Genomic DNA, 20,000 nt, shown 5'->3' with positions numbered 1-20,000 from the left:
TTGCAGTAGGAGATGGAACCATTTTTTGTGTTTTTCCCATGTTATCTAAGTATATTTTTAATAAAAGGATACTTTTCACCTTCTGTCAATCAAATAAACCAATTACAGCATGAGAATCAATGCTAGTTTGTTGGTGGAAAGTGTCAGGATTGCAGCTCTATTTATAAATCACACAAGAGCAGAAAACAAGCTGGAATGTTCCCCGGGTCAGCCTTCTACTTTTCACTCTCCATAAACCTGAGCTCATTGATCTACATGGTGAGACTAGAACTAAGGGGCACACTTTAAGAATAAGAGGTCTTCCTTTTAAGGCAAAGATGAGGGGAATTTGTTTGCCAAAGGGTCAGAAATATGGTGAATTCTCTTCCCCAGAGAACAATGGAGATTGAGTCACCTAATGTATTCAAGGCTGAGTTTGATAGATTGTTGAGAGACAAGGGGTTATAGGGCGGGGTGACAGAAAAGCGGAGACAAGACCACAATCACATCAGCTGTGATTTTATCTAATACAGTAAGAGTTTTAACAACACCAGGTTAAAGTCCAACAGGTTTATTTGGTAGCAAATGCCATTAGCTTTCGGAGCACTGCTCCTTCGTCAGATGGAGTGGAAATCTGCTCTCAAACAGGGCACAGAGACACAAAATCAAGTTACAGAATACTGATTAGAATGCAAATCCCTACAGCCAACCAGATCTTAAAGATACAGACAATGTGAGTGGAGGGAGCATTAAGCACAGGTTAAAGAGATGTGTATTGTCTCCAGACAGGACAGCCAGCAAGTCCAGGAGGCAAGCTGTGGGGGTTACTCATAATGTGACATAAATCCAACATCCCAGTTTAGGCCATCCTCATGTGTGCGGAACTTGGCTATCAGTCTCTGCTCAGCGACTCTGCGCTGTCGTGTGTCGTGAAGGCCGCCTTGGAGAACGCTTACCCGAAGATCAGAGGCTGAATGCCCGTGACCGCTGAAGTGCTCCCCCACAGGAAGAGAACTGTCTTGCCTGGTGATTGTCGAGCGGTGTTCATTCATCCGTTGTCATAGCGTCTGCATGGTTTCCCCAATGTACCATGCCTCGGGACATCCTTTCCTGCAGCGTATCAGGTAGACAACGTTGGCCGAATTGCAAGAGTAGGTACCGTGTACCTGGTAGATGGTGTTTCTCACGTGAGATGATGGCATCCGTGTCGATGATCCGGCACGCCTTGCAGAGGTTGCTGTGGCAGGGTTGTGTGGTGTCGTGGTCACTGTTCTCCTGAAGGCTGGGTAGTTTGCTGCGGACAATGGTCTGTTTGAGGTTGCGTGGTTGTTTGAAGGCAAGAAGTGGGGGTGTGGGGATGGCCTTGGCGGGATGTTCGTCTTCATCAATTTTATCTAATGGCAGAGTAGGCTCAAAGGTCTATTCCTGCTCCAAGTCCTATGTTCCCAATACAGCAACACTTCACTTTTAAAATTCCCATCTTGTTTTCAAATCCCTCCATGGCCTTGCCTCCCCCCACATCTGTAACCTCCTCCAGTCCAACAACCATCCAGGATATCTGTGCTCCTCCAATTCCGGCCTCTTACACTTCCTCAATTTCATTGCTCCTTCACTGATTGCCATGCTTGGGCCCTAAGCTCTGTAATTTCTTCCCTAAACCGCTTCACCTCTCTCATTCCTTTAAGATTTAACACCTATCCTTCCAACAAAGCTCTGAACAGTGGAATTTTTTTTAAAGAAGTATTCTTTTTACTGTTTCTGTTGCAGCAGCAAGTCGCGTGCGCCTTACCTTTGGCAAACATTGGTAAAATATCAGGACTTCCCCAGCACCAGGAGTATTTGCTCTCATTAAGAACAGAATCAAATTCCACCGGGTTTTCTTTCCAACCTGCAGAGAAGTGAAATATTAAAAGCAAGAAACTGCATCTAATTAATTACTAAATTAAGGTCGACAAATTTCTGAAATTCTCTCAACTTCCGACATCATTACAGTTGTTCTTTAGGGTAGTGTCCGAGGCCCGAGCATCTTCGGGATGTTTCATCACTGATCTTCCCTCCAACCTAAGGTCAGATGTGGAGGTGGTCGCCGACCATCGCACAGTGTCGAGTACCATTGGTGACTTCTTAGATACTCAAGCAGTCCATTCCCATATGCAGCAAGACTTGGACATCATTTGGGCTAAGTGTCTCAAAAGTGTCAGGAAATAATCACTTCCAACAAGGGAAAAACACAACCCCTGAGATGTTCAACGGCATTACCCCTGCTGAATCCCCCACCATCAATATCTTGGGGGGGAGTGGCAACCAGAAACTTAACTTGGCCAACTATATAAATACTGTACCTACAAGGACAGGTCAGAGGCTGGGGATTTTATGGCTTGTAACTCATCTCCTGACTCCTCAAAGCCTGTACACCATCTTGAAGGTAGAAGTCAGGAATGTGATGGGATACTCTTCACTTGCCTGGATAGGTGCAATTCCAACAACACTCAAGAAACACAGTATCATCCACGACAAAGCAGCATGCTTGATGACATCATCTTAAAAATCCACTCTCTCTGCCATTGTGCAGAGGCAGCAGGGTGTACCATTTACAAGATGCACAGCAGCTACTGATCAAGGGTCCCTTGACATTGCCTTCCAAACTCTCGACCTCGGCCATCGAGGTGGTCACGGGAGGCAGAGGCATTGGAACATCATCACTTGCATGTTCCAGAATTTTTATCGCTTTTCCTCAACTGTTGTTGCAACAGGAGCCTGTAACTCCCTCCCTATCACTGTGGGGGTGTATCCATTCCACATGGACCCAGCAGTTCACCACCACCTTTTCAAGGGAAACTAGAGATGGGCCCACATCCCTTGATTGTTGTTTCCTGTGAGTTATAAGGAATAATTGTATATGTCTGCGTCAGTGGTGGGAAGCCTTATCCACTGATGGTGCATAGCAGGCAATGTCCATGCATGATTTTCCAACCTTTGCTGTGTTATTGATGTATCCTGGTGGTGGGTGAGGAACTTGCTCACAGGATGGGTTTGGAAAACTACCCACTGCAGTTCCAGCACAAGTTGGGCTAAAGTACCGTGATTCATTTAGGCATGTGAACCTGGTGAGTGCTCAGTACTTGCAAATTTAAGAATACAGCATTGTTTGTCAAGACATTTAGAGTTAATGCACATGATGTCACTAAAGATCAGATGTCCCACTAAAGATGAAGCTGTAATAATAAGATAAAAGCAAATTACTGCGGATGCTGGAACCTGAAACAAATACAAAAAAATGCTGGAAAATCTCAGCAGATCTGACAGCATCTCTGGAAAGAGAATAGACCCAAGTTTCAAGTTTGGATGACCCTTCATCAGAGCTGAGATAAAGCTGTGAAGCTTGGGTGGCACGTTGGCACAGTGGCTAGCACTGCTGCCTCACAGCGCCAGGGATCCGGGTTTGATTCCCGGCTTGGGTCACTGTCTGTGCGGAGTCTGCACATTCTCCCTGTGTCTTCGTGGGTTTCCTCTGTGTGCTCTGGTTTCCTCCCACAGTCCGAAAGACGTGCTGGTTAAGTGCATTGGCTGCACTAAATTCTCCCTCAGTGTATCTGAACAGACGCCGGAGTGTGGCGACTAGGGGATTTTCACAGTAACTTCTTTGCAGTGTTAATGTAAGCCTTGTGACCAATAAATAAACTTTACTTTTTACTGTGCTGTATAAATAGGCAGTTGCTGAGAACCTTTACAATAATAAGGAATTCATGAGGTTGTTAGCTTTTAATATGTCTCTAATAGGGAATAATTTCATTTATTTGATGTGTTAAACTGTGATTTCTTTTCTTAATTTGTTCTTGGAATGCAAGCATCTCTGGCAAGACCAGCATTTGTATATTTAAGTTCTGAACCTTAATCATTGGCTCAATTATTTCCTTACTGATTCACCAAAATTGCCTTGAACTTAGGATATCAAGAGGTTCAGACCAATTGTACAGAGGATTGAAGTGAAGCTTAAAAACAAATGGGTGTGCAAATCACTGTTGCAATGTTGGAGGGCTTGTGGAACAGGTAACATATTTCATTTCATAAACTCCAAAGGTTTCAAATGGACAAAAGGTGGTTGTAAATAAGGATAAAACATCCAGTTAATGCTGGCTAATATTTTTGCAAAACAATTCAAGGGTTGCTCAAATAAACTTTACAGAATATAGCATCCTTAAACCTACAGGATTACAATGAGACATGTGTGTAATTTAGTCACCATAACAATGAGCAACAAATACTAATTTGCACAGTCAGCTGCAGAATAAACTATAATTTATGAACCCATGGAATAATTTTCATATGATTAATAGATCCAAACGATAATCACTCCATGGCGGAAGAGGGTTAAATCTTTGTATTTACAGTTTGCATTCATTTTTTTTTATTATACATACTTTGGTGTTTAACTGAATCACTTTGGAGACTTGTGGAGAAGGTAACAATTATAACCTGCAACCCAATACAAATATATAAATGAAGTACTGCATACCTTTAGCAACAGCACTGACGTCTTCATAAAACCCTGCAATCAGAGCCACATGACCGGGCCTGGATTCAGTGGGAACCCGTGTGTGGGACACACCCCAACTTCCACCGTGCTCCACCACATTCCTGCATTCACACAAACAACTTACAAAATCAGGCATGCAAGAAGCAAGGTATTACAAACATGCATGACATGGGTTTGGTTTGATACTTTTAATATTTGTTTTAAAGATTGCCATGCGATTAATATTATAAAAAGTAACTAAGAAAAATCTGTTGTATTTAGTGCTCCTGGAGTCAAGTGAAGATAACAATGTGAAGCGTACCAAACCATTGATTAACACCTATATTATCTCCCTCATCTTCCCCTACCTATCTGGCAAGGGGATAGGTAGGGGAAGGTTGGCCATTGCCATTTACAATCCCATTCCACATGGTACACATCCCAGTACATAGGAAAAATCACCAAATCCCTCCTCCGGGTGCCTGATCTAGCTGCTATAATAAGCTGAGAAGGTCAAGGCAAATTAATTTTTCAAATTTCACCACCAAACTGGCCACTTGCCTTATTTGTTCTCAGTGAGGCCTTGGTGCATAGAAACCAAACTAAATATCACATTTGCCCACAAAGCAACAGCTTTTTTGAGTCAAGTTTCAATTAGTGGATAACCCTGCCACCAATTGCCAGATGTAACAAATTTAATTTACTATCTTCACAGGCAACAGAAAAACGAGTTTCTCGCTGCCAATCCGTGCTACATATTTAAACTAATTGCAGTTTTCAGTTCCCAATTTCGACAAAGTGGCTCATTTCAGAATGTGGAGTTGCAGCAATAAAACTGGAATTTATTGGATAATCTGTAATATGCTTTCTCACACTCATGTTGATGCCATATCATGTCTACACTGTTGATTTGTTTCTTCCTGCAGCTTGCGGTTCAATCCATCTAAAAAAAAATGTATTTATGACTCTACAAAAAGACAAACTCAGCTAAGTTGATGTGTTTTTTTCTTTTTAAAAAAAAGTCAGATTCCTCTGTTTTTCTGAAATATAGATTCCACACCAACCTCATCCAATCGGACATTATTCATGTAGAAATCTTAGCAAAAGCAGCATGAGGATATTCGACTGAAAACATTATTACAGTTGGGCCCACCAGTGTACACCTTTAACAGATCAGGAGTCAGCAACTTGTCAAATTTCCACAGACAAAATAATGTTTCTTGGCAAATAGACTCCTGAGGAAAACTGAATCTTGTGGGCCCAAAATCAAAGGAAGAGGATAAAATATTATGAACTTTTATATCGCTGTACAACAAATGTAAATAAAACATAAAAGACACAAGTAGTTAAAACTGTACGTGCATGGAAAGATGTATGCCAGGAATAATCTAAAATTAGAAATAAGGTATTTGATCCAAGATAATTCTGGAACTTTCTTACACAAAAACAGGTCATTCAGCATTGGGTTAATACTGGTGCATATTCTCCACACAATTTTCCTCTTAACTCTCTTTAGTTCAGTGTATCAGCATAGCCTGCCATTTCTTTCAACACATATATCTACTTAGCTTCCCCTCAAATGCATGTTTGATATTTACCTCAACTGCTCCTTGTGGCAGCGGGTTCCACTTTCATACCACACTCTGGGTATAAAAGGTTTCTCTTGAATTCCTACTGGATTTACTGGCGACTATCTTATATTTATTCTTCCCCGAAAGAGGAAACATCTGCTCAATGTCCACCCCACAAAAACCTTCCATAATCCCAATGACATTTTCTTTCTCAAAAGTGCCTCACATGGCTGCTCGTACCGGAGGAATGGCGCACGTGTTTGTCCCTTCTCATCCAGCTCAAAAAAACTGTCTGCACGCAATCCATCAGCAACAAAGAGGACAAGGCGCTGAGCTGGCGGTGGCAGTGCAGATCGATGAGGACTCATTCCATGTACCAGGGGAGAGGTGAAATAGATGTCGAAAATGGAGGCAAAGAAGACCAGGTGCACAAGCAAGCCGATCAGGAAGAACGCCAGCATGTTTGCAGACATAAACACCATCACTTAATTCCAAGAAAGACTGAAAATCAAACACAAGCATGGAAATATTTTAGTAATCCACTTGGACTGGGTGTATTTCTGACAGAACTGAATCCTCCCACTAGTATCCTCAAATTAGCATTGTTCTATAATAATTACATCTTAAATTGTCCATTTTAATTTGCACAGGCATTCACAAATCTCTTAATTCTTATGAGTCTTCATGATGTGAGAGTTCTTCACAGCTTAACAATTTTGGGGAAAAATGCTTGCAATAAAAAATATCTAATGGAAAATAATAGCTTTTAGTATTAATGTTCGAAATACGGTTAACTATAGGTTACTGGGTCTCAAATTTGTCATTCATTTTTAAGGTTTCAATTTTACATCACAGAAAAACCATATCTCCACCCATTTCTGATGTTTAAAGTCTAAAAGAAAGCAAATATTTAACAAAACATTAAACAAATACTATTTCTTCCTCTATCTTCCCTCTCTTGAAAATAATTATTTAAACCAAACAAGGTTCCATTGGCACCCATAGCTGTGATTTTCATGTGTCACGTGTAATCCTAGACATTGGTTCAACACAAACTGAGTCTGCTGCAAGTTCTAGCTGCCTTTTGAACAGGATTCAAATTGAAATTTTCCATAAACTGGTCTTTCCCCAGTTCAAGGTTGCAGAGTCAATTGTCGGACTACCAGAACTGCTGGCCCAGTTGAAGTCAACAAAACTCAAAACAGAAATTCAATGTGGGACTCTCTCATAGGTGTAGATCATTTGAGCACAGCATAGAGTGCAGTTACTCATTGAACCAGGAGCGAAATATGTTGGAAGACACCCTTGATTTCTTCAAAATACTGCCAACCAAAATGGACATTTCAAAAAAGGCTCCCAAAGTAACAGAACAAGAGTTTCAATCCCCTCCTTTGTCAGTTTGTAATGACAATTTATTTACAGAGATATGCACAATAAATGTGCATCGCCTAACACAACAATAGCATCAGTCTGTTCCTATATATAATTTGGGCAAATGAGTAAGTGTGTTCCTATTTATAGATTTTGCCTTGCATACAGCAGTTCAAACAAAATAAGGCTCTGCTGGGATTTGAACCTAATATCACCTGTTTACTAGGTAGGTGCTTTAACCTACTAAGCCACAGACTCAACTAAGCTGTTTCTATTTATCGGAGCACAAGTGAACCCCGCCAGTTAATGTGAATCACCTGGGCAAAAATAAATGCAAATAACGCTAATCTCTGGAATTCTCTCCCTAAACTTTCCGCCCTTCTACCTCATTTTCCTCCTTTAAGTCATTTCTTAAAACCTAGCTTGTTTAACAAGCTTTTTTGGTAATCTGCCCCAATATCTCCTTCTGTGGCTCAGTGTCAACATTTTGTTTTATAATGCCTCTGTGAATTGCCTTGCAATGCCTGATTGTGTGAAAGGTGCTTTATAAAGACAAGTTATTGTTGGCAGCCTAAAATAATTTGCATTTATCTATTTTACCTTTCACAGTCACAGGGCAGCCCAAAGGGCTTCAGAGCAGATGAATTAGTTTTTGAAGTTCAGTCAATGTTCCAATGTAGGAAAAATAAAATGTACTGAAGATTTAAAAGCAACACTTCAATATAAAGTCATGTTGGAATTTCTTCGATGGAAAAGTGGATGAAACTTCTGAAAGGCATCACGGGCGTGCTTTCAATTTGAACATCTGTCAATGGTAAGCTGGTACATACCCACTAATCTTGGCTGCAGAAAGTATCTAGACAGCACAAAAGAGAAATAGACAAAATGTTGCTCGAATTTAGATTAAGAACTGACACCTAGACAGACAACAAACATCAGTATAGTACATCTGCACATTAATGGATCACTGACTCTGCTAATCACAGTTCGTCAGGATATACAGAACAACGAAGGATGAGGAAGTCTGGGAACTTAGTAACAGTGATCATGGAGATTTTGAGGTTTAGCATTACTGAGATGGATGAAATTTTGTGGTTTGGTGTTGTGAAAATGCTAGCATAGCTACACAATTAAATCTTTGGATAAACAAAACCAATTGCAATTCACCTTATAAAGAAAAAGGACAAATAAAGTTTTTAAAGTTTATTTATTAGTGTCACAAGTAGGCTCACATTAACACTGCGAAAATCCCCTAATTGCCACAATCCAGCACCTGTTCGGATACACTAAGGAAGAATTTAGCATGGCCAATGCACCTAACCAGCATATCTTTCGGACTGTGGGAGGAAACCGGAGCACCCGGAGGAAACCCACGCAGGCACTGAGAGAATGTACAGACTCCGCACAGACAGTGACCCAAGCCGGGAATCGAACCCAGGTCCCTGGCGCTGTGAGCCATCAGTGTTAACCACTGTGATCATGTGATTACAGCACACATTGGCGTTTACACTCCACAAGGGTCTCCCTCCCACCCTAACTTCTACTCTTTGCTCCATTCTGCTTATCTCACTCCCACTTAACTGAATCAATGCTATTCACTTCACCTACTTGCTGTAGCAGCAAGTTTCACGTCGTCACCACTCTGTTTAAAAAGATTTCTCCTGAATCCCTTTGGGAGAATACGAAGAGGCTATTTAGTCCCTTGAGCCTGTTCCACCGGTTCAATGAGATCCTGGCTAATCTGCACCCTGTCTCCACATGCCCAGCTTTGCCTCATATCCCTTTATAGCTTTGGTTAACAATCTCCAAGTTAAAATGAATAATTGATCTTGCATCAGTTGCCATTTGCAGGAGAATGTAAGCATGTACTCCCTTTGTATGAAGAAGTGTTTCCTAATGTCACTCCCGAAAAGGTCTGGCTCTAATTTTCAGACTCTGCCCCTTTGCTGGACTGCCAACCAGCAAAATTACTTTCTTTTCTCTACTCTAATGGTTCCCCTTAATATATTGAAAACTTTCATTAAAAATTCCCTGAACCTGCTAAATTCCAGGAAATAAAATCCTATTCTGAGTAATCTCTCAAACTCATTAGTGATCAATTCATCCTGACAAATGAAAACACCTAGCCCAATCTACCCAAGCAAAAGCCATCATAAAGTTAGAGACCTCTTGTCATATCACCACTCAACCTTCTCTTTCCTGGAGAAAAGAGCTCCAACCTGTTCAGTCTTTCTTGATGGTTGTACTTAAAAGAGTTTTCAGACTTTACACAACTGGCTCACTAATGCCCTGTAGATCAGGAAATCTGCCATCTTTACCCTTTTTATGTTAATTAATTCATGGGACTGAGGGGTTGTGGGGGGGGGGAGGGGGTGGCTTCTCTGGCTAGGTCAGCATTTATTGCCCATCCCTAATTGCCCTTGAGAAGGTGGAAAAAAGCTGCCTTCACTGAATGGCTTCTTGAACTGCTGCAGTCCATATGGTCTAGGGAAGGGAAGTCTGGGATTTTGACCCAGGCCTATGTGACTTCAGACCCACAGCAATGTGGTTGACTCCCAACTGCCCTCTGAAATGGCCTAGCAAGCCACTCAGTTCAAGGGCAATTAAGAATGGGCATCAAATGCTGGTCTTGCCAGCCACACCTACATCCAAAGAACAACAAAGATTTGACGGCTGTTTTGAATTGCCTGAAGCAAGGGTGGTGCTTAGGCAAGCTTTCTCTTGCGGTTTCTATTAGGAATTAACTCCATAGAGTAAGAATTACACTGAAAATAGTCAGGTTGTGCCAACTTTCTTTCAGCAGAAACCTAGTAAACCTCTCTACCAGAACACTTACAAATAATTTTGAAAATAAAGCCCAATATTATCATACAGTGAGCAGAGACCTGCTTTGGAATAAGAGCATTTATAATGCAAAATATTTAATATATTTTCTGTAAGTAACAGTTGTTCCTAATTTCTCAGAAACAAAAGAAAGTCCCGATTGTTCAATACTCCATCTCACTTAATCTAAGTTTAATCATTCTATTCTGAAAAACGTGATTCTCAATTTTTTTGGAAATTCGTTAATGGGATGTGGGCATCACTGGCTGGGCCAGTATTTGTTTCCCATCCCTAATAGCCCTCGAGAAGGTGGTGGTGAGCCACCTTCTCAAAGCCCCACAGTCCATGTGGTACAGGTACACCCACAGTGCTGTTAGAGTGGAAAGTTCCATGATTTTGACCCAGTGACAGTGAAGGAACAGCGATACGTTTCCAGATCAGAATGGTGAGTGACTTGGATAGGAGATTACTGTTTCCATGCATCTGCTGCCCATGACCATCGAGGTGATAGAAATTGCAGGTTTTGAAGATGCTGTCAAAGGAAACTTGGTGAGTTGCTGCACTGCACCTTGTACTGCTGCCACTGTGCATCAGTCATGGAGGGAGTGAATGTTGAAGGTGGTGGATGAGGTGCTAATCAAGTAGGTTGCTTTGGCCTGGATGGTGTTGAGCTTCTTAAGTGTTATTGGAGCAGTACTCATCCAGGCAAGTGGAGAGTATTCTATCACACTCCTGACTTGTGCTTGTAGATGGTGGGGACACTTTGGGGAGTCAGGAGGCAAGTTACACATCACAGGATTTCCAGCCTTTGGTTGCCACAGTATTTATATGACCTGTCCGGTTCAATTACTGGTCAAATGTACTCCCTACGATTTTTGGGGGGGGGGGGAGAGAGAGAGAGAGAGAGAGAGAGAGAGAGAGAGAGAGAGAGAGAGAGAGAGAGAGAGAAGAGAGACCTTTGGAATAGGACTGGTGTAGATGTTATTCCAACAGGTACATTTTCACTACGAAAGACATCTTTATGAGTAACGATGGTAAGCAATGATTGAGATTCAGCTGCTACATTTATCTGTAAATATGCTTGTGAGAGATTAATCTCACTGAATTTCTGCCCACCTGATAACCCAACAAACAAATCTTCAATTAAAGGAAGCTGATATTGATCAGCACACATATGGCTGATATATGGCTGTTTTAAAATCATCACAAATACTCACTCATTGTGACCAGCTCCAACACACCAGTGGTAACAAGTTGTCCTAATTCTTCTTCAACCTTGGGACGAATTGCATTTGGCACCACTCATGCTTTGAGATTTTTTTGGTTGACTATTAGGCTTTATCTTCACTTGAACTTCCTTCATTGAGCCCAGGGTCTTTTCGAATACACTTTTGTATTTATCCAGAAGATACTGTAGGTGTGTTTTCACATCGACTAGTCTGTTGACAGCACTCCAGTTAAGCTTTATCATCTCCTACCATGATCTCTCAAATAGAACTGGAAAACTATCACTGACCACATGGAGAGGCAACCCTGTTGTTTGTCTAGTCACTGCTACGTTGACTATGATGTAACCTTTTATTGGTATGATATCTTCCGTACATGTCTTTAAAATCACATCAGCTGGTTGCAAAGGAAGATGCTTCAGCTTTTGTTGGCTAAGTAGTCTCAGGAATTGAAGATACAGCAGCATCTGTATCAACCTCCATCCTAATAGGTTGTTCATTTAACTGCGGAATCACCCAGAAACTATGTGATCCACCCTGTATGGATAAGTTGGAGATCTTGATCAAGTCTCTGGACATTCTCTTCCTCAATCATAATTCTTTTCTTCCATGTTATAAATTATTTTTGTAGAACACAACTTGTTGTTCTTCTTCAAGTACCCAGATTCTCCTTCTGAATATTCTTCTCAAGGGAAGCTCGTCTGGCCCAATAAGCTTTTGCAATGTGACCCATTTTGCCACACTTCTTTCATTGACTGTCCTTGATCCAGTATTCAGTCACTGAATGGCCCATTTTGGCACATCTATGACATGCTTGTTGCTGATTTGACTTCTTATGGGCAGTTCCCAATTTGTGGATTTTCATTCCTGCACCAAATTCCGAAGCCTCTTTATCAGCCAGTTACATCGACACTGATTTCCACTACTGTCTTTAAAGTCAAAGCATGTTCAACAAGCAATCTTCTTTGGATAGCCTCATTTTGGAGACCACAAACTAGATGACCTTGAAGAGAATCTTTTAATGTCTCACCGAACTCACAATGTTGTGCCAGCCTTTTTAAGGTTGCCTCAAATTGAGCAATTCTTTCGCCTTCTACTTGATTCCTTCAGCGGAACCTGAACCGTTCCACGATGATCAGTAGCTTTGGAGAATAATGCTCTTCAAGGACCTTTATCAAGTCATCCTAAGTTTTGGTTCCTGGCACTTCTGGATGAACCAAGTCCCGGAGCAAATTGAAGATTTTACTTTTTATTGTACTGAGTAAAACTGGTATGAGCAACTCGTTTCCAATGTTATTCGCTTGTACAAAGTACTGAAAATGCTCTGCGTAGGAACTCCATGATTCAAAATACCCATGGATCCTAGTTGACGTGCCATTGCTCTCACCAACAACTCGAGACTGCTCAGTATTTTTTTTTTCTGTCTTCCCAGTACTCCCCCTTTTAATATGGAGAACGTTGTCGTGAAGGGTTTTTTTCCTCCAAATGACCCCAACCATTCATCTCTCTTTTCAGATATGCCAGATACTGACTGGAATCTCACCCTTCTCTGATTGGAAAAAAAACCCTCTTTTAAAACCACAGATTTTTTTTCTTACTTGGCCTTCCTTTACTGGCCATTTAAACTTCAATCCTGTTGTTGCTTCTCCTCAGCTTTCTAATATTGTAGGTGTGAGAACCCACAATTTTTTTCTTCTACTTAAGATTTTTTTTTGATATTCTTCATGAAACAAAATCCCATCCTTGTCACCAATTTTCTTTTTATAATGTTCAAACTATGTGAGGGGTCGTGAGTTTCAACAAAAAGAAAATAGCGTGGTTTGCACATGTGGATTCAAAGTAACAACAGATTTATTGAAGAGCTGTTCACTGCGCTGAACAGAGTACAAACGGGAAGTAAAACAGCAGCCTGTGGCAACACAATGATGACATCACCATCAGTTCTTAAAGCAACCTGCAAATAAAAGAATCCTCTGGGACTTTTACAGAATTTATTTTTTTGTAAGATTACTGCTCTTTTTCACATGCCCTCATTTTCTCTTCAGTTATTCTCCATGCCACAATATAACTAGAGGGCCTGGAGACTACTCTTACCAGTGTCTTCTTCCCCATGTTATTTCTTACCTCCACCCATATGGATTCCGCATCTTACGATTGAAGATCATTTCTTGCTATCATGCTTGTTCCATCTCATATTAACAAAGCTACCCCACCACCCTTTCCATCCTGCCCATACGTACCCCTGAATACTTAGTTCCCAGTTTTGGTCTCCCTGTAACCACGTCTCTGTAATGGCTATAAGATCATAACCATTAACCCCAATTTGTGCTGTTAATTCATTTATTTTGCGCTGAATATTACATGAATTCAAGTAAAGAGCCATTAATTTTGCCTTTTTACCATTTCCCCCTTTGACCCTATCTGCTGCTTTTTTAATGTTTTTACACTCTGTCCCTTCCTGTCTGGGTATCATAACCTAAATAGCTGTCTTGCAATGCTGCCATATACTTTTGATTTGCAAGCCTATGCATTCCCTCTCTATTTAGTTTAAAGCCCTCTATACATCCCAAGTTATGCAGAATATTTGTCCCAGCACGGTTCAGATGTAGGTACATCCCCCACTTTCCCCAGTTCTGATGCCAATGCCCCACAGACCAAAACCCACTTGTCCCATGCCAGTCTTTGAGCCACATATTCACCGCGCTAAATTTATGTACCCTATGCCAATTTGCACACAGCTCAGATAATAATCCAGAGTTTTTAATCTTAGAGGTGCTGTTGTTTAACTTAGCACCCAGCTGTTCAAATTCTCTATGCAGAACCTCTTTCGACCTGTCATTAAGATGTCCCAAACCCTGGCACTGGGTAGGCAGCACAGTCGTCTGGACTTTCGCTCCTTGTTAAAGAGAACAATGTCAATCCCCCTCATTATACTGTCCCCCACTACACTACCTTGTGTGTTCCCCCCACTTGAATGGCTGCCTGTATCATAATGCCACGGTCAGTCACCTCATCATTCTGCAGCTCCCACTCTCATTCAAACAAGCTGAGAAAACCCCAAACCTGGTTGGACAATTGCAGAGTCTAACACTCCTGCACTCTGGGACCCCTTTCCTGCCTCAGCTGCAGTCACGTCCTCTGTCCCCGACTACTTTTCAAACCAGAAAATTCTATCCTAAGGGGTGTGACCACCTCCTGAAACAAAGCGTTCACGTAACTCTCTCTCTCCCTGATGTGTCGCAGTGTCTGGAGCTCAGACTCTAGCTCAATGACTCTGAGCCGAAACTTCTCAAGCCGCAGACACGTACTGCAGATGTGTTTACCCTGGATAACACCAGTATCCATGAGGTCTCACAAGCGGTAGCCTTGACACATCACCTGTCCTGCAATTCTTATGAGTTTTAACTAATTAATTACTACATTCAAATATTTATTTTCTTTTGGATATTTATTAATCTGATTACAAACTCCAGTACGATCTTAAACTTCCTCTTTGCACCAAACTTCCACATTCTGTCCAAAGTTGCACTCAGTGCTGATTACACAGAGAGTGTCTGAATTTCTATGAACAAAGGGTCAAGCTGAGCCCAGGTAGAGCAGAAACAGTCCAAGCCAGTTTCCTTCATGAATTAACTCTCTCATCTGCTGCCAGTAGATAACTTTTCTCCCTCTACTTAGGCCTCTGGATGAGACTTGCAAGTTAAAGAATATTTGCAGTTAAATGGAAACTCAAATACAAACAACACTAGATTATTCAAAAAAATTTAAAATTTCACTCTTCTTACCAAACCTCTGCACTGCGCCCAAAACTGCACTATTAAATCTGCTTCCATTGTCCTTTCAGACAGTGAATACCAGATCACAACAACTTGCTGCATCAAAAAAGTGTTTCCTCATGTCGCCACTGGTTCTTTTGTCAATGACCTTAAATCTACATGCCCTGGTTATACTGACAGTCTTAGTTTATTTATTTGTGTTACAAGTAGGCTTACATTAAAGCATAGGTTTATTTTTTCTTTGATTGGATATTTTTAAAGTTTATTTATTCAGTGTCACAAGTAGTCTTACATTAACACTGCAATTAAGTTACTGTAAAAGTCCCCAAGTCGCCACACTCGGGCACCTGTTCGGGTACACGGAGGGAGAATTTAGCATGGCCAATGCACCTAACCAGCAAGTTTTTCAGAGGAGAAACTGAGGGGAAACCGGAGTACCCGGAGGAAACCCACACAGAAACGAGGAGAACGTGCAAACTCCACACAGTGACCCAAGCCAGAATCGAACCCAAGTCTCTGGCACTGCGAGGCAGAATTGCTAATCACTGTGCCACCATGCCAGCTAGTTGCTAGGAAAAGTTTCCCCCTTTATTTACTCAATTCATGGAATTTTGCACACTCCTATTAAATCTCTATTTGGTCTCCATACACAAGACATCCCTTCCAAAAAGGAAAGGGTGTGGGCCAGGAAAATACCTGATCAAGAAACACTGGGGCTAAACTGGAGACAAACTGACACCCTCAGTAAAGTAATTTCAAAGTTAGAGACAGAGATGCACGCACGGTTGTTTAAAAAACAAACCAGGTTTATTTGTGAGTGGGGAAACTAACCTGCCTGGGTGTAAGTGTCAATAATCCCGGGGACAGCCATTGCCAGGTGCTAAAGCTCATACAGACCCCTCACTGCGCCTGCGCAGTAACTCGTGTCACCTTTGACCCCCCCCTTCAACGAAGACCTATTCAACGGCTTTAACGGATGGGATCAATTTTTAAAAACGTTGCTGTTAATAAAAAGAAAAGTTACCGCCTGCGTTTCTGGAATCAATAACGCTATAGAAATGTTGTGGAAGGAGATTAAGCGTCATGGGTGGTTGCCGGAGTGACAGCTGAGCTCTAATGCTGATTGGTTAAAGAGGCTGTCTGTCAAATGACGTTACTCGGCCTCCCGTCCAATGAGCATTTCGGGGGCGGGGCGATCGGGGGGGCGGGGGTTTATAGGGAAACCTCTCGCGAGATTACAACCAGGAAGACGAGAAGCAAGATGGCGGCGTCTAGTGTTAATCCGTTCCTCAGCGACTCTGATGAAGAGTCCGAGCGGAGATCGCGGAAAGGCAAAGATGTCGGGGCCCCGGGCCCAACGCCGCCTCCCGCCGCCGCACACGTCCCCTCGCTGCCCCTGTCGCCTCAGCTGGAGGCGGGCTACGGTTACATCGGCGGCGGGCTGAGGGAGGTGGCGGCTGCCGCCGCCTCGCCGCTGGGGGCAGAGCCGCCTCGCGTCTCCTTGGATACCATGGCGGCCCAGCTGCTGCGGGACCAGTACATCCTCACCGCCCTGGAGTTCCACACCGAGCTGCAGGAGGCCGGCCGGGAGCTGCCCCGGCTCCGCGATTACTTCTCCAACCCCGGCAACTTTGAGAGGCACACCTCCACTCCCCCCAAGGACCTGGCTCCTGCCCCCGGGCAACTCAGTGAGTGGCACAGGCAGCTCCCGAACGGGGGCTGGGCGACAGGGAGAGGGGAGAGGGAGGCAAGCTCAGAAATGAATGCAGAATGTTATTAATCCTGAGGTAGTTGAAGGGATGGGGGGTAGGGGTTGAAAACAAGGATGGGATTGCATTGTAAGGAGGGGAGTTCCAGAACAGTTTGCTTTTGAAGGGACTAGAGATAAACATCTTAATGGGGTTAAAATTACCCCTTTTGGGGAGAAAAGCATCCCAATTTTTTGGGGGGGACACCAAGAAAAATGGGTAGATGCACCTGAGAAGGTCAGACTAAAGGAAGATGGTGACCTGCAAACAATAATATACCAGTGTTGTTGTATGGTCTCTTGGATGTAAAATTAGAATTTTCATTTATGGTATCACTTCCTTTTTCAAATTGGGTATACAGCCTCTGATAAATGCATTAGCAGGTGTAGTGTGATTTATATTTCGCTAGGTGTTTGTGTGTGACTTGGCTTTATGCCTAATATGTATTTGTTTTGTATCAAAATTTTCTGTTTGTGACATTCTGAATAGCACTCGCATATATTAATACTACCTAACGTGCTACATAATCATAAGGCAGGTTTGGATGAAGGCAGTTGGTTTGGCTATTTGGCAGACAGCATCTAACTCTTACTTGAATTCATTGACTTAACATTAGATGGTGTCCTATCAGCTGTTGCAACAATTATTTAAAGAATGGTAGATTGTGGCTTATATCTGTTATGTTCATGTTGCACATGTTTTAAAAGGCCCATTTCTACATTTATCTACATTTTAATCCACATGCTGTTGACAGCAGCCCTCTGTAAATTCAGACTGCTTGTCTGACATACAGAACTGGATGAGAAGAACGTTTCTTCAGTTAAATATTGGGAAGACTGAAGTCATTTTTTTCAGTGCCCAATCGAATCTCCATTCATTAGCTGAGTTCCTGCTTCTGTGACAACTGTCTGAGGCTTAACCAAACTGGCATGTTTTATCCTGGGATGAACTTCCAACAATATACCTGCGCCATCACCAAGACTGCCTATTTTCAACTCTGTAATATCACCTGATTCTGTCCTTGCCTCAGCTGATCATTGCTGAAACCTTCATCCATCCTTTGTTGCCTCCATACTTGACTATTCTAGCATATTCCAGGCCACCTCCCACGTTCTACTCTCCACAAACTCTGTTGCCCATCTGCTAACTCTCACCATGTGCTGTTCACACATCACTCTTGTACTCACTGACCTGCACTGGCTTCCTGTAAAGAGAGACCTCACCTTTTAAAATTCGCATCCTTGTTTTCAGATCCCTCTGTTTCACCCTCCCAATCTCTTTAATATTTAACCACATGAATGCCTGAGTGAACTGACTTCCTCTAATTCAGGCTTCTTGAGCATCCCCAGCTTTAATCGCTTTACTATTGGTAACTGCCTTCAGCTGCCTGGGCATGAGGTTCTGCAGTTCTCTCCTCGCAATTGACTTATTTAACCAAGCTTTTGGTCATCTGCCTTAATATCTTTGTGGTTGAGTGTAAGTTTGACTCTTGCACTCCTGTGAAGCACCTTGAGAGATGTTATTACATTAAAAGTTGTTGCTGTAACAGCTAATGATTGTCGACCCTTAATTTCTTGTGTTGCTAATTTTTCTTGGTAATAACATCCTGTGTTGTCAGATTTGACAGAACATATTGTACGGTATGGGGCTGTGTGAAAATTGCCTGGTTGAGATTGTAATAAAATTAGTGCTGTATAATTTCTCCGTTATTGTCAAAGCGCTTGCTTTTGGGTACAGATGAGGGAATGCATTAAACTGGACCTGTACATTTTCTTGAATACTTATGCTCGACTAGTTTGCAAATCAAATTTGATTTTTTTTAAATCTGAATTTTATTGGATATAATTAAAAATTTGAGGACCTCCGCTTGCTGTGCCAGTGTCCACGAATAGGAGGGGAGGATTTTGGAGATGTTTGGCTAAGGTAAAGTAGCAAAGGACCTGTTTCAGAACCAAAATCTATCCTCGGCTCAAAGGTATTAGTAACATAACTGAAAATTAGAAAAATCATGTTTAATGACCCTGTCCTATTTCATTCCAAGTATCTTAAGTTTAAAAAAAAGTTAATTTAATTTCACTGCTCTAATTCTCAGTTTTTAAAAAAAAAATTATTATCCAACTTGATGAATGTTGACTGAAAATTTCCTGAGTCTCATGATAAGCTAATTGTTTAAAACCTATCTGCTCTAAATGGCTCTTTTGTATTCCCATTTCAGCATGTTTCCTGCCTCCTGTTCAGCAATGTAACTGCAGCTGTAAGAGCCACTAATCAATTACCCTTGATACATAGGAAATGCTATTCATGATAAACTTGTACACAAAATGACTAAGATTTCAGCCTCAACTCAGCAGTATCATTCACATTCGAGTCAGGAAATCCTGAGTTCAAGCCCCCTCGCATGAGAAGCTTGACTGCATCATCTAGTTGACACTGTAGTTCAACACAGGGAGTTCTGCACTGAATGGTGGTGCTGTCTTTCAGGTGCAGTGTTAAAATAAGATCCTGTCTGCCCCGGGGTGGATGTAAGTGATCCCATGATGATCTTTGATAAAGAGTGGAGGATTTCACCTTTTTTTGGGGGCTTTGCTGGCTGGCCAGCATTTATTGCTTATCTCTAGTAGCCCTTGTTCAGAGGGCGGTTGAGAGTCAACCACATTGCCTGTTATCCTAGATAAATACTATCTTTCACCAACACTACAGAAAACATTGTTTAAACGCATGTAGTGTGCAAATCACCTTGCACATTTGTCAATATTACAAAATTGGCTGCACTTTTCTTCATAGGCTCTTGCATGTCAGTGTGAAAAATGCTCTAACTGCAAATCTTTCTTTGTTACTTACACTAAGAGGTAAGGTTAACATGATATTAATCAATACATTGAATAGTAACCATATAGATTCTTTGCTTGGACTCCAAATAATTAGCACAGAAAAATCCCCCAGAATATGGTTCTAAGCTGAAGAGTGCATTTGCACAACAAAATGGTTTC

The 20,000-nt window shown here is 41.9% G+C and overlaps 1 protein-coding gene across 14 annotated transcripts in view; it reads right to left on the bottom strand.

Moving 5' to 3' along the window:
• Positions 1–16,180, bottom strand: part of pign (phosphatidylinositol glycan anchor biosynthesis, class N) — a 122,217-nt gene extending 106,037 nt beyond the window's left edge. For 8 of the 14 annotated variants that reach the window (XR_013495672.1, XR_013495668.1, XR_013495669.1 and 5 more), the window contains exons 1-5: positions 16,094–16,173; positions 8,038–8,293; positions 6,307–6,567; positions 4,496–4,617; positions 1,769–1,867 (exon numbers count right to left, since the gene is read on the bottom strand). Coding sequence is in view for 9 of the 14 variants with exons in the window: in XM_078199964.1 (XP_078056090.1) it covers positions 1,769–1,867; positions 4,496–4,617; positions 6,307–6,548 (463 nt within the window). In the remaining 5 variants the exon portion in view is untranslated. Of the gene's footprint in view, positions 1–1,768; positions 1,868–4,495; positions 4,618–6,306; positions 6,568–8,037; positions 8,294–11,477; positions 12,186–16,093 lie in introns of those variants that run through there. The other 6 variants (XR_013495673.1, XM_078199935.1, XM_078199907.1 and 3 more) reach the window with 4 other exon arrangements.
• Positions 16,181–20,000: the final 3,820 nt, after the last annotated feature.

This window comes from Mustelus asterias, chromosome 2 (assembly GCF_964213995.1).
Source record: "Mustelus asterias chromosome 2, sMusAst1.hap1.1, whole genome shotgun sequence".
Classification (NCBI taxonomy): Eukaryota; Metazoa; Chordata; class Chondrichthyes; order Carcharhiniformes; family Triakidae; genus Mustelus; species Mustelus asterias.
This window is presented reverse-complemented; position numbering and strand designations above follow the sequence as displayed.